The following is a 13,095-nucleotide window of genomic DNA, read 5'->3' as shown; positions in this document are numbered from 1 at the left end:
TGGATTCGCTTACAGTCATTCATCTTGACGAGTTTGTCTCTGGCATTTGCTTTTGTTTTGCGGCATGCGGAATTGTAGATTTTTCAACCAAAATGCTTTGGCATTAGACTATCGGGAAATAATGCAAATACGAAAGGGCACAGAGTAAGGAGATTTGGCTCAGAATACCGGACAACTGGTCAACAATGTGCCAGTGCATAAGTTGGTATTATGCAACAAATATGTGTAGAGTGTAATAGATACACAGCAAGAGACACGAACAGGAGCACCATTCGAAGCAGGAGAAGGGCCGGGCTAGGGCCAGGGCCAGGGCCAGGGCTTATGCCATATGGGCAAGCTTGTGCAGATCGTTGTGGCTAAAACATTAAAAGAGTTCTACGAGTTCAAAGCTGTATTGGATTTCAGGGCTTACAGACTGGCAGCATTACAAAAATGGTTGCATCGCCAAACAGTCAGAAAATCACTTTATTCAACCTTATACTCTGGCTATGTTACTCGCTTGTAAACTTATTTGCATCGTCAACAAGCAGCGTGTGCATCTTAAAGATATATTGTAGCAAAAATTGTTCGCAATCAGCAACTACAGTGGCAGGAACAAAGAGGAAATTAACTGGGCATGCAACTAATTAAGTGTGTGAATTCCAATCAACTCAAGGCTAGCTGCAGCTCTTACTCTTCCTGCCTATATCTCGCCATGGGCTGTTTGTTGCCTGCCTCGTCTAATGAACAAACTAATTGCAACGGCAACTGCAAAAGTAATCAAAGTGGCAGTCAGAACCAAACCAAGTCTGCACTCACGACTCTCGGCTCTCGGCTCTCGAGCAAAACGGCAATAATAACAAAACTTTGTTGAAGAATTTCGAGAATGTTGCACAAATATGCGCAAAATGCAAGAAAATATGCTTGGACGAGGCCGTCTCACATACCACTCAAATGCCAAAGAGAGAGAGAAAGAGAGGGCTAGAGAAAAACTGAGCTGAAGTGTTGTTGCCGCTGGCTTATATCAATAATTGCCAAAAGCAAATTGGAAAAGTTATGCGCCAGCAGTTAATGTGACCAGCGGAAATAGTCGCAGCCCCCGTAGCTGCAACAGCACCAACAGCAGCCGCAGCGGAAGTATTCCAATACAGACACACACACACATATATGTATCTGTATGTGCACATTCATATTTAAATATACATATGCAAGCAGTTTGTTGAAGCAAAATCCGCCGTAATATTGTTGCAGCTATTGTTATGTCCTTGGGTTAAAGGATAGCTCAGCTGTGAAACGAAATCAATCAATTTCAAATCTTTGGTATACTCAAATGTAGTTTACATCTTCTAATGATAGTGTAATCCTGGTTCGTTGTGCCCCTAAATGCATTTTCGTTCAATTCATTTTTTTGTTTTAATGTTATGGCAAGTTTTTGCGAAACTTGCTCAAGCCGCAGCAGTTTTTGAAGCCGCTCTCCAAGTATCGACATTGGCATCAATTTGATTTTGGGTTCGTTCCTTCGATTACTTAGCATTATTAAAACTGCGGGTTGAACTTTTCGTGCAGCAAACTTGTAAAATTATTGGCAATGGCAATAAAAGCAAATTTTCAACTAAGCGGCTTATGCGGCTCATTGAATTGATAGTAGCAATTAGTACTAGATCTAATGACATGATTAAACAAATTGCTGTATTCAGACTATATAAACGTGTGTATTTCAGCGGATTTTAGGGTCAGTTTTGAAACAGTCTTTATTATGAGCAATTTTTATCTGCTGACAGTCATTTGTCTACTATTTGTCGGTGCGGAGGTTTGAAAAGAATTGGATTTTAGTAGTAGTGTATTGCATATATATGATTGTTTTCGTCCCATACTAGTCGCGGTATGCCAAGGTCGAAGCGAATCTGGCGCTCACTGTGATCGAGGACGCTCCGCGTCAGTGATGACTTCCGCAATGTCACGGAGGCGACTCAATGCTTTACCCATTGTTTATATGAGCAAATGGGTCTGATGCATGACGGGGTCTTCGTGGAGCAAGATTTAATTGGTCGTCTGTCGGAGCTGAGTAATCCCACCTGGTTGTCTCAGCACGCTTGTCATTCACTACGCAGCGCAAACAAGTGCGAAACTGCCCACAAAATTCACGAGTGCAAACAGAAGATTCTGAATGAAAAATTAAACATGGAGCAGGGGAAGTTTGAAGAAACTACGACACAATTTACGACGACCACTCGCTACGAGAGCTAGGCTTACTATTTTTTTGGTTGTGGTTTTTTACAAAATATATATTTACATATAAGCTGGTGCTGGAATGTCTTGTGTGCCTGAATCATACACCTGAAAATACCATTGAAAAGTTATTCGTATGCTTCTTCTTGTCTATGAACTACTTAAGGGCAAGCTAGCAATTGTCGGCTTAATGTGACAGGGTGTTGGCCTTAGTCATAGTCCTGATTTAAAGTCAGCGGTTTGCGTTTGGTATCTATTAGAGGGGGGAGGATTGCGTACTTTAAGGCAAAGTTCTAATGCTCTTAACGCTTATGTCTAACCCTCCGCGTATTGATGTGCCAAAAAGTGTGTGTGTGTGTGTGTGTGTGTGTGTGTGTGTGTGTATGCGAGTGTATGCGAGTGTAGGGATTTGCTGCTGCTTCCTGTTTCCGTAGTCGCCATCGCTTGTGCGCCTCTTATTCTGCCTTATGCCTGGGCACAACGACAGCCGTCGTACAAGTTTTGACATGTCTGCCTTGTAATGCGCTGAAAGGAGTTTTATGTCCAGAATAGGGAAAAGGATGTTTTGTGCCAACTATTTCTCTACTACTACTTTCTGTTAGTCTGGCAAACATAATTCTTTGTATGCTGCTTATAAAAATGCATTTTAAATCACGGCCACGCTGCTGCTTCCCTTCGTATCCCACAGGTTATATTCCACAAATTTGTGTCGCTGTAAATCAAATGAATAATTTAAGTTGTTGCCGGGGCTCGTCGATCTGTCGAGCGCGTCAAATGATTCATTTTTTGATTTATATCAGCAACAACACGAAAACCAACAAAAACAATAATATCAAGAGAGCTTTGCGTAATTGCATTAAATGGCATGGAACCGAACCCATCACACAGAGTGAAACAGAGGAGTCTCCACAATCAAAAGAAAGGGCCGTGAAAAAACCGTTTCGCGTTCAACATCAGCGCACAAAATTCCAATTTATTTTAATTGATTTATTAATGATTGAAATGTTGCATAAATGTAATGATAAAAATTTCAGTCTCCCTATCTCTCTCTCTCTGTCTCTCACTCTCCTTCTTTATATACATATATATCATATTTATCTCGCTCAGTGTGGATAAGAGCAAATAATCTGGGCGATAAAATCAGTCTTTTAGCGTTAAATAATCCACAAAATACTTTTTGCCACAGCATCAGCTTGAGACAAGTTCCTAGACCGACCGATTGGGGTGTCGATTTTTGTTGCTATGCATTAGATATTTTGAAAGTGGCACGGCTATAGGTCTCAAGATTAGGCATAATTATGCAATTTCCTCTTTAACGCTCAGCCAGACAGACACAAAAGAGTTAAATTCAATAAAATTTACATTTAACCACAAAAACAACTCAAGTTTTGCAGCCAGCCGACAACAAAAAGTAGAAGCAAAGCGAGAGGAACAAAGTTAAGATAAAAGTTGAACAAAGAAAGGAGATGAGACTGTGAGACCATAGTCTGGTGCTGTTGCTGGTGCTGGGTGCAGATGCAGAGACTTATGTAAATTGAAATTCAAGCGCACAAAACAACAGCACAAACAACTGAGAAAACAGCTGAAAAACTGACGGTAGTTATAAAGAATTTTCATTCATTTCGAATTACGCTGTATGAGTGTCAAAATGGCGGCGTTTGGCCGTAAGCCATAATTGAAGGCAAGGCTTATGAGGGAAAAGGAAAAAGGAGGTGAATGAGGTTTGGGACTGGGCTTGGGACTGGGCTTGGACCAATTGGCTGGCTTTCGTCGCCAGTCAACTGCTGCTGCAGACCAAAATTCAATTTCATGCCGCGTGACACAAAGACAAAGGCCAGGCAGTAGCAACAGCCGCAGCAGCGACGACAGACAGTTCACAGTTCCCAGTTCCCAGTTTCCAGTTCCCAGTTCTCAGGTCCCAGTTACTAATTCCAATCCCCCGGTGGGCGCTGCTGGGCTGACGACGTCGTCAAGTTGGCATTCACAAATGTGCGCACTTCGCTCAAAAGAATTTCAAATTAGCCACTTTTGCTCAACAATTGGCACAGGGCGACAAATTAAAATCGTAAGGGCAAAAGCCCTTCCTCGAAAAGGATGATGAAGGGATGATGGGAGTTCAGGTGGGACTGACACAGCCGGCGACAATTTAAAGTCAAGTGCGCGGGTATTGAGCAAAATAATTGCCGTGCGGAATGCACTTGAAATGCAGATAAGTGGACGGAGGAGACGCTTTGCGGCCTGACTTCGATCGGCCATTAGCGCCATTTACTTGAATCAACGTAGTGTAGACTACAGTTCTATGTATAATCACATATACATACATCGACTCTGAACTGCAAGTTGAACCACAAAAGCAGCTGCTTACCAATGCTCCACGGCCAGCTAAGTGGCAAAATTTCTACGTAAAAGCGAATTCGCAAAAAGCAATTGAGAACGCGCAACAATTCCTAAATCTAGCCACAGTGTTAACCAAGCCAATGGTCGGTCATCTATGCGGTCTACGTGGAGTAGCCAGACAGTATTGAAGATATCGAAGAGTTGCTTTATACTATATTGGAATTCGATTCAATGATGCAAGTTGTAGATGCCGCCTAAATACTTTCAATTGACATTACTAGCTACAATTCAATTACATTTTATTCTTCTGATTTATTTAATTTAATTGCATTTTAATCACCGCCATTCAATTGAATTGAATTTTCTTCTGATCTTTTTAAACAACAAATTTGTATTATCTCATCTCTTCGATTCATGATTTTTACTCAAAGTCGTCTCTTTAAAGAAACAATTGAATTGTTATAAAGTTCCACTTGTCTGTGAGGCAGACAAACATTTCTTATTTATGGCACCATTTTTTTTTTGTGGCTTGTGTCGCCAGTCGAGAGTAAACTTATGAGCCTGGCAGCTATTGCTTGTGGAAGGACCCTTACGTTTAAGTTGTCGCCTTGGTGTTGTCTACTTTTGGGTGTAAAAAATTAAACCGCATCGAATGCGCAGCAAGCGGCGGCAAGGCAACAGGGCAAAAAGCCAAAGCCAATGCTAGAGCTAAAGCTAAAGCCAGAGATCGATAAGCAAAAGCTGAGAAAAATGTAAATAAAGGCCCCCTCGATTGGTTAGCAACCGCAAAATCTCATCACGTTGCGCAAATACTGCCGCGTGCTAGGCCGGCGTTCAAGTGTAGATTAAAAAATGGCCGCAAATAACTTTAGGCGTCTCACCCAAAACCCGACAATGGCCAGTGTGGAGGTGTGGAGGGGGGGAGCGCCTCAAAGTTGGCTAGGCGTGGCAGCCCATATTCGCACTTGAAAATCGATTATACGGCCACGCCCCCTCGTGCGTGCGTGTGTGTGCGTGTTCAAGTTTTGCTAAATCACGTACAGCCAATTGCCAATTCCTGATTGCCAATTGTGAATTCGGCGTTTGTGCGCGCGTGTTTACACGCCTAAAAGTGCGCTAGCAAGCATTTAATTGCGTAGTTTTGGTTAAGCGAAACGACACTCTTCTCTAATTAACTACGGCAGCGTTGCGTTCACAATTTTTGCCATATCATGGCAGCCAAATGAACTGACAACTGGCGAACTCCTCGCACCCATATGGAGCATGAAATTTCAATCATTAGTCATAAGGCGGCAGAGCACAGCAGGCGACGTGTCGCGGGCGACAGCCCCGAAGACAACAGACGACAGCGGAATTTCTTCATTTACAGGAGCGCATCCTCCTCGACGTTCCTGTCGTGTCGTCGACATTGCTGACAGGACACCAGCCAGCGCCGCGTTGTGGTTGCGGTCGCGTTTCTGCGGATAGATTTGCCACGCCAGCATCACACAACTGGCAGCTGTTGATGTTGCCTTATGGCTGGCTGCTGCTTCACTGGGTGTGTGCCATGCACATATAATTGCAGACATTTGTGGCCTAGCCCTAGCCCTAGCCTGCCTGCTTATTGTTTTAATTAAGAAATTTTAGCTTTGGGTCTATTAAAATCTGCTAAGAATAAATCTGCAGTTGCCGCTGATGCTTCTTCTACTGGCGACCAGCTGCAATACATTAATTTACATGTTGTCAGTTTGCCCAATCTTTTTCTAAGTTTTCCAGCAATAAGTCGTCCCACGTTCAACCACAAACCAAACTGCAACTGCTCCACCTCCAACTCGGGCTTGCCTCAATTCGTCTTGTGGCCTCTGCTGGTTAATGAGTTATGTCAAAGGAAAACAATGTTTGTTACTTCATTTATATGCCATTATTATTTCTGTTGTGGTTGTGTCGTATCCATTCTCCCCCTGTCTCCCTTGTATCTTGGTCTTTCTTTCAGTAACTACTGCAGCAGCAGCAGCAGCAGCAACTATTCTTCTATTATGTTGCTTGTTATTTGCTCTGCATTTCTCCTGCTGCTGCTACTGGGCTCCTACTCCTCCTGCCCCAGCTTCTACTACTCATTGTTGATGGCGAAAGTTTTTGTGCGGTTGCATTGCACCATGATTATGATTGTATTTCGTCATGTCACTATTATTTGCTGTATTTCGCTTCAACTTTGGCCCCGCAGCCTTTTAATTTGTACACTTTCTTCATGCACATTCAATTTAATTTTCGCCAAATCAATTTAAAATTTAATTCAATGTCTCATTCTCTTGGCTTTGCTTTTATTATTACTTACTTATTACTATTTTATATATGTCGCTTTACGAGGCGTAATCGTTGTGGCATGCGGCCCATTAATATTGCGTATACGCGCAGCATTCGCCAAATTGAAATTGACAATTGAAATTTGCTTATAATTAAATCTAATTAGCTGCACAAATATTTGTCTTTTGCTAATAGAATGTTATTGGTAATTTTAGAAGCCCCCTAACAACTGACAAGCTGAAGCTGTTGCTGCCAATATTTAGTACTGTTGCATCTACATATATTACAGTTTCAGTGCTGCTAGCTACAAAACAGACAAATTAAAATATCTATACGCCTATTTTCAATCTCCTGCTCAAATTGTGATTAAACTGTCTAACTCGTACATGAGGGGAGCTGCAGTAGCAGGCGGAGGTGGGCGTGCCAGCTGCGACATGTTGTGCACAACAAGTAAAAGCAACAAAAGACAACCGACAACAACAGTTAATAGCGACAAGCGCAGTTTATCAAATTAACTGCGCTCGCAGGAACACCTTTTTTTTTTCTGGGTTGGGAAGGGGTACATTGTAACGAGTTGTAAATGTGCGTGCGGCTCCGTTTTGTGTGTGTGTGTGTGTATGTATGAGTGCTGTCATCTAATGATAAATTGCAATAAAACACTCGTGATCCAGAAAAATAGAAATAAAAGAGGAGCCCACGAATATGATAAATGGCGCTTTGCATTGTTCACTCCGCTCTCGAGCTCGAGCTCGAGCTCTTATGCTGCTCTTCGCGTCCTGTTGTCGGCTTTTTGGCACTGGATTTCGCACTTGGCCGCCGCATAACCGCCAGCGACTTGGTACCGTACCGGAGTAACAGTTACTCAGTTTCCTGCACGCTTGGCTGTTTTTCCTGGCCTGGCCTGGCCTGGCCAGCAGGAGATACTCGCTTTTGTCTGCCATGCTTTCGGGCTTGACTTTTCTTACAATGGAAACACGTACATTTCTCAAGCGTACGTGATGTCGAGTATTCATCAAGCATATTCGTTTGTTTGGCTGATGCCAGCACTCACACCCACACCCACACTCACACTCACACTCAGACATCGGGCTTGTAATGAAAACATTGTCGTACCACCAGTCCATACACGAAGCCAAAGTCTGTGTCGTTGTCTGAGTGTCTATGTAAGCAGTATTTGTTGTTGATTATTATTTTCGGTTTGTGCGAGATGCTTCTTCAACTTTTTACAGAACTTCTGCCACGGACTGACAGCCACTTTACACGCTGCCTGCCTGCAACTCGCCAATTAAAGTTCACACAGTTAAAACGGGAACAAATCGAATTCAATATTCAACGAGTAATTTCTTGTTTGTGTTCTTTTAATTAACGTTAAATATGCAAATTTGTCGCCAAGGATAAGCAAATAAGTGTGCAAATACATATATATAAAGTACATACATATATACAGACAATGTGTACTTAGCTGTTAAAAGGGAAAAGATAGCGACCACATTAAATTATTTTTTTTTATTGCTAGGAATACAGTAAACATTATCTTAAAAACTTAATTTATCGAAATAAAAAATGTTAATTGCAGACTTAAATGGGTTTCTTAAAATAAAGCAAATCCTTAACATACTCCCTTGCTGTGGGCTTCTGTTAATATACTGTTAATAGACTGCAACTGTTATATACGCAACAGTTCAGTTTATGGCAACGTTTTGGAGAGCATGGCTGGGCCTTTCTCTTATACATACGCGGCGGCTCTCTTATCACTCTCTCTCAATTTTGAGAATAGCAAAATGGAGAATTTCGAAAGAGTTTCGACATGTGCGAATTTCGAAGTGCTCTACCACGTTCTTGTCGCCATGTGGCGTCATTAATCATGCTTAAATATACAGGCCGCCATATCGAAAGAAATTGTGCGAAATTTGGGCAACAATATTATTTCAATTACACTTGGCGACCAGCAACAAATACTATAGCATGCATTTAAGCGCTTCGATTGTCATCTGTTGTCTTACTTGGCATTGGTCATGAGTCAGTCACAGGCGCTCAGCAGGCAGTTGACAGGATTTTTTTTTGATGTCCTCTGTAAGTACTAAAAACTATAGGTAACCCACTTATTTTCACAAGCCTCAACTTGGACATTGTCACGGAGTAAATGCACGCAGCAAAATGAAATAAGGCGGAAAGGGTGAATATAAGGGAAAAGCAAGAGTGAGAGATAATATGGATGTAAGTGCAAGTGCAAATATGCAGATTGAATTCTTTCGCAAACTAATGCAATTATCTGTGTGTATATATATGTATGTACATATATATAAGTGTCGCTTTGTATCTTTCCGTGTCATTAGCATGCATGCTTGCATTGTCGCCCTATGGTGGCCACACACATAATTCCAGAGTGTTCCGGCTAATGTGTCCTTAATAGCGACATCATCGCTGTTCGCGTTCGCCATGCGAGTTCCAAATGGAATTAAGTGTGCTAAAAACGGAAGCCTGCAAAATAAAAAATTAGTGAAGCTCTGTAAAAGTGCAAGGAAATTAACGCTGCCACTGACGGCCATTTCCTCCATGCGTTGCTCTCCGTCTCTCTCTAGAGCCCTTTACAATCCGTTTTATCCTTATTTTTTCTGTGTAATATGCAAATGCAGCGCATTTGGGCCGTGTTGTGAAGCCTGGCTGGTACGAAGTCTGGCATGACGGCATTAAAGGCTTGAATAAAAAAAAAAACACGTTTTATTTGATGTTTGTCCATTAGTTCAAACATTTGCTCACCACCACGTGCGAAAGGCTGCAAATGTTGGGCAGCTTCATTCTCTATATGCTGCTATAAAAATATGGTCTGCTTTCGTAAATCTTGACACTAGCCAGCTATCAAAGCGAACAATTAATTGCAAGTTCTAAGTCGGGTGAAAATATTAATAACCAAAAATGTCATCAATTTTATAATAAACTAAGTATATGCCATAGTCGGACACTATAATGTCTGTCGCACCCTGATTTATTTAGTTTAGGCGTTTATACATACAATATATACATATGTACATGTATGTAGTATATGTACATCTGCTAGATTTTGTGGCACACACGCATACCCTTTCACAAGCCAGCCGCAGCCGACTTTAGTGAAATTTACAAGCTGTCAATAATTTATTCGCTGGCAAAACTCTACGGCAAAAGTGCCGTAAATTGGCAGTAGCTGTTTTTATTTGTTGTTGTTGTTGTAGTTGTTGCAGCTGCTACTATGGGCTGTTCATGCGCGTGTGTGTGCGTGGCCCTTTCTGTGTGTGTAGTTAGCGGTAACGGTAATTGTAGCGGCATCAATTTCACACACATAAATATTCATATGCGGCGTTTTATCAACGGCAACGAATAAGGCATAAGGCAGTTGCTGCTGAAGAGGCTTTATAGCAAGTAGGCGTGGCGTTGGCTGCGGAAACGTTTTTGTAGTATTCTTTAGGGCGCATTATACAGCAGGACTTGCGTGTGTTAATTTGACGGCACAGGATTTATTTAATTTTCGTTTTAGGCTAGGCATCAGACAAAAGGAGGCGGCTCTGAAAATTTTGAGCCTAGGCAACCGCCGCACTGTCTTGACTTGACTGTGTGTCTTTGCGTTAAGTGTCTGTGTGTGTGTGTGTAAGAGTGTCTGCGGCCAATTTATTAAAATTAATTAGCTGCTGTTGCTCTGTTTGCATGTGGTTTTCCAGCCGCAAGTAATATATGCACTTTTGTGCCTTCCTTCCTATGGGCGCTCTGAAGATGAGCAGATGTTGGTTTAGCAACCAATACCTGTACAAATCTTGATAATGTTTCAGCGTTACGGTTACGATTAAAATTGAGCATACATATAGCCGAAGCAATTAAAATGAAATGTCCTATGTTTTGATATTTCTGGTAATTAGTTTGTGATATTGAACAAGTCAATCAATATTAATTTGAAAATTTGTCTACCTTTTACCAACATCAAAAGCTTATCCAAGCTTGGTAGAACGAATAGAACTATGTGAAAGTAAATGCCACCGAAACTATTTTTCGTTAGAATTTTCTATATATATATGGAAGAATTGCAAACAGTTTGCAGATGCTTTCCAGATACTCGTAGTTATATCCTGGTATAAACTGCTGGCCAGTGACCAGTGTCCTCTGAAACTTGCTACGGCATTTGTTTATGTAATTTGCCCAAAAATGTTGTACAAAATGCTCCACAGCAAACAGCAAATACAGAGCAGAGAGTGTCATGTTTGAGGGCAACAACATGATGATACCACCGACCAAGGGCAGCTTGGTTGTTGTTGGGGTTTTGGTCCCGGACACAACTTGGCAGCCATATTGTGTTTGCAGCGCAAAATTCTTGAAAGCAGTGAGCTACAACTACAACAAGGACGACAAGCAACAGTATCTGTGCTTGTGCTTGTGTCCATGTCCCAAAAGTAGCAAAGGTCATTTCTGCTTGGCCATTAGCTTTCGTTATATGTGTTTCTATAGCCATGTGGCCAAAACTTCATTGCCCTCATTGGCTGTTCAAAATAATTACAATAGTTTGCTTCAAATACAAAAAAAAAACCTGCAAGGTGTTGCTTTAAAAGTGCCACTTTAATGAGCTGTCTCTGAGTACCTTTTGTGTTCCAAACAGCTTTCATAATTTCTCTAATTTAGTAGTTTGATTTTAATTTATTTTGATGTAATGACAGCCTCAGACAGAGACAGGCGGAAAAATGTATCCAGTTCAGGTGCTACTGCTCCAGACGCATTGCTATAATTACAAAAGTTTTTTAATAAATAGACAAACATACACAATGAGCAGAGAATATCAACGCAAAACTTTTGACCAGTGTAACAATGACGAGGGAAAGCTGTTGCTGTTGCCGTTGCTGCGTTGTCAGCTTGGTTTGTCAAGTACTTGAAGATGGTTTCAAACGTTGACTTGACATTTGTCATGAATTTGAAGGAAGTCAGTCTTGCTAAGGCAAGCTTTTGTCAATATAGTCGATTAAGTCTGTTTTCCCATTTGGCTGATGAGCTAAATGTGCTACTCCCTTCAACCAACTGCCAGCTTCCGTTTTGGCCAGAACCTGCTCTATTTATGTTTGTCTGCTGTTAATAAAAAGTAATGTTTGTGGAATACTTTTGCCCCGTTGCAGCTGCGTTTGCATGTTAAATAGCTGTGGGCGGAGACGCGTGCTCTGCCTGGGTGTACACCCATTTGTCAAACGTCAGTGAGCTCATGAGCTGTTATTATTATTAGCTGCAATTGCAACGTTGACGACGACGGCGACGAATGCTGTGACGTCAGTCTGCAATTGCAACGTGCTGCATGCTGCATGCTGCGTGACGTTGGCCACCTTATGGCCACTGCTGCTGCTGCTGCTGTTTGCCAGTTCCAACCAGCATAATTGTGTGCTTTTTTGAAAAATTGCACTCCATTTTTTATGCAGCACTTTGCATTTTCTATTACTTCATTAGACGCGGCAAGCGCAAACAAAATGCACTCGCTGCAGTCCTATGCATGTGTGTGTGTGTGTGTTTGTGTGTGTGTCTGGGCGAGTGAGTGTGACAATCCCTTTTTTGTGCTAAAGGCAGCTCTATGTTTACAGTTTTATTTATTTTATTCTTTTTTTTGCAGGGCTGGAAAACATTTCTAATTTAAGTCTAAATTCATCTTTAGCTATTACTCATGAACAAAGGGTACAGTTAGCTTAAAAAATCTTTAGCTATTTCCATTTGATGCTTTAAACTTAAGTTATGCCTAATTTTAGGGAGCTTGGTCTTTGCCTATCCTAAACATTAAAGAAATTGCTAAGATGATTATTTTTATTCCCGATTTGAAATTGTGAATGTGAAAAGAAGCATTTTTATCCCCATCCCTGGTAATCCAACAAAGTCATGGCGTGCTCATAAGTATACAATGATTAATGTCAAGCGAGTAAACTGCGGGCACGTATGTTTGTATGTGTGGGTAGGGAGAAGGCGGCACGGCACGAGTGCAAGCGATGAAAAAAATGTAAAAAACCGTGTGCGGGTAATGTGTGCCTTTTGCAATTGAAACTCGTCATTTGCCAGTTAATTTCAAGCGTAAGCAATAAAAAAAAGCAGCAGCTACAAAGTTTCATTGCGTTGAAGCTGCAAACTTTTTTTGTTGTCGCTGCAGCGTTTTAAATTTTCATAATTCATGAGCGGCACCCTCTCCTCTCCCCCTCTCCTCTCTCAGTCTTCCCCCTTCCTGCAACTCGTGGTGTTGTTCCTGACGTTTGTTTGGCACACACAAAAAACCGAGCAAAA

At 41.6% G+C, this 13,095-nt stretch overlaps 1 protein-coding gene across 1 annotated transcript; it reads left to right on the top strand.

The window, feature by feature from the left end:
* The first annotated feature begins 328 nt into the window (after nucleotides 1–328).
* Nucleotides 329–2,226, top strand: Obp47a (Odorant-binding protein 47a). Its single transcript, XM_064684621.1, is given in 3 exon segments — nucleotides 329–391; nucleotides 1,857–1,915; nucleotides 1,917–2,226. Coding segments are annotated over 3 exon segments (432 nt in total).
* The last annotated feature ends 10,869 nt before the right edge of the window (nucleotides 2,227–13,095 follow it).

The sequence above is a fragment of the Drosophila montana genome, unplaced genomic scaffold (genome assembly GCF_035044405.1).
Source record: "Drosophila montana isolate Dmon_TW-CO22-7 unplaced genomic scaffold, ASM3504440v1 contig_2883_1, whole genome shotgun sequence".
NCBI lineage: Eukaryota > Metazoa > Arthropoda > Insecta > Diptera > Drosophilidae > Drosophila > Drosophila montana.
The sequence above is the reverse complement of the archived record's forward strand: the minus strand, read 5'-3'. Positions and strand labels throughout refer to the sequence as shown.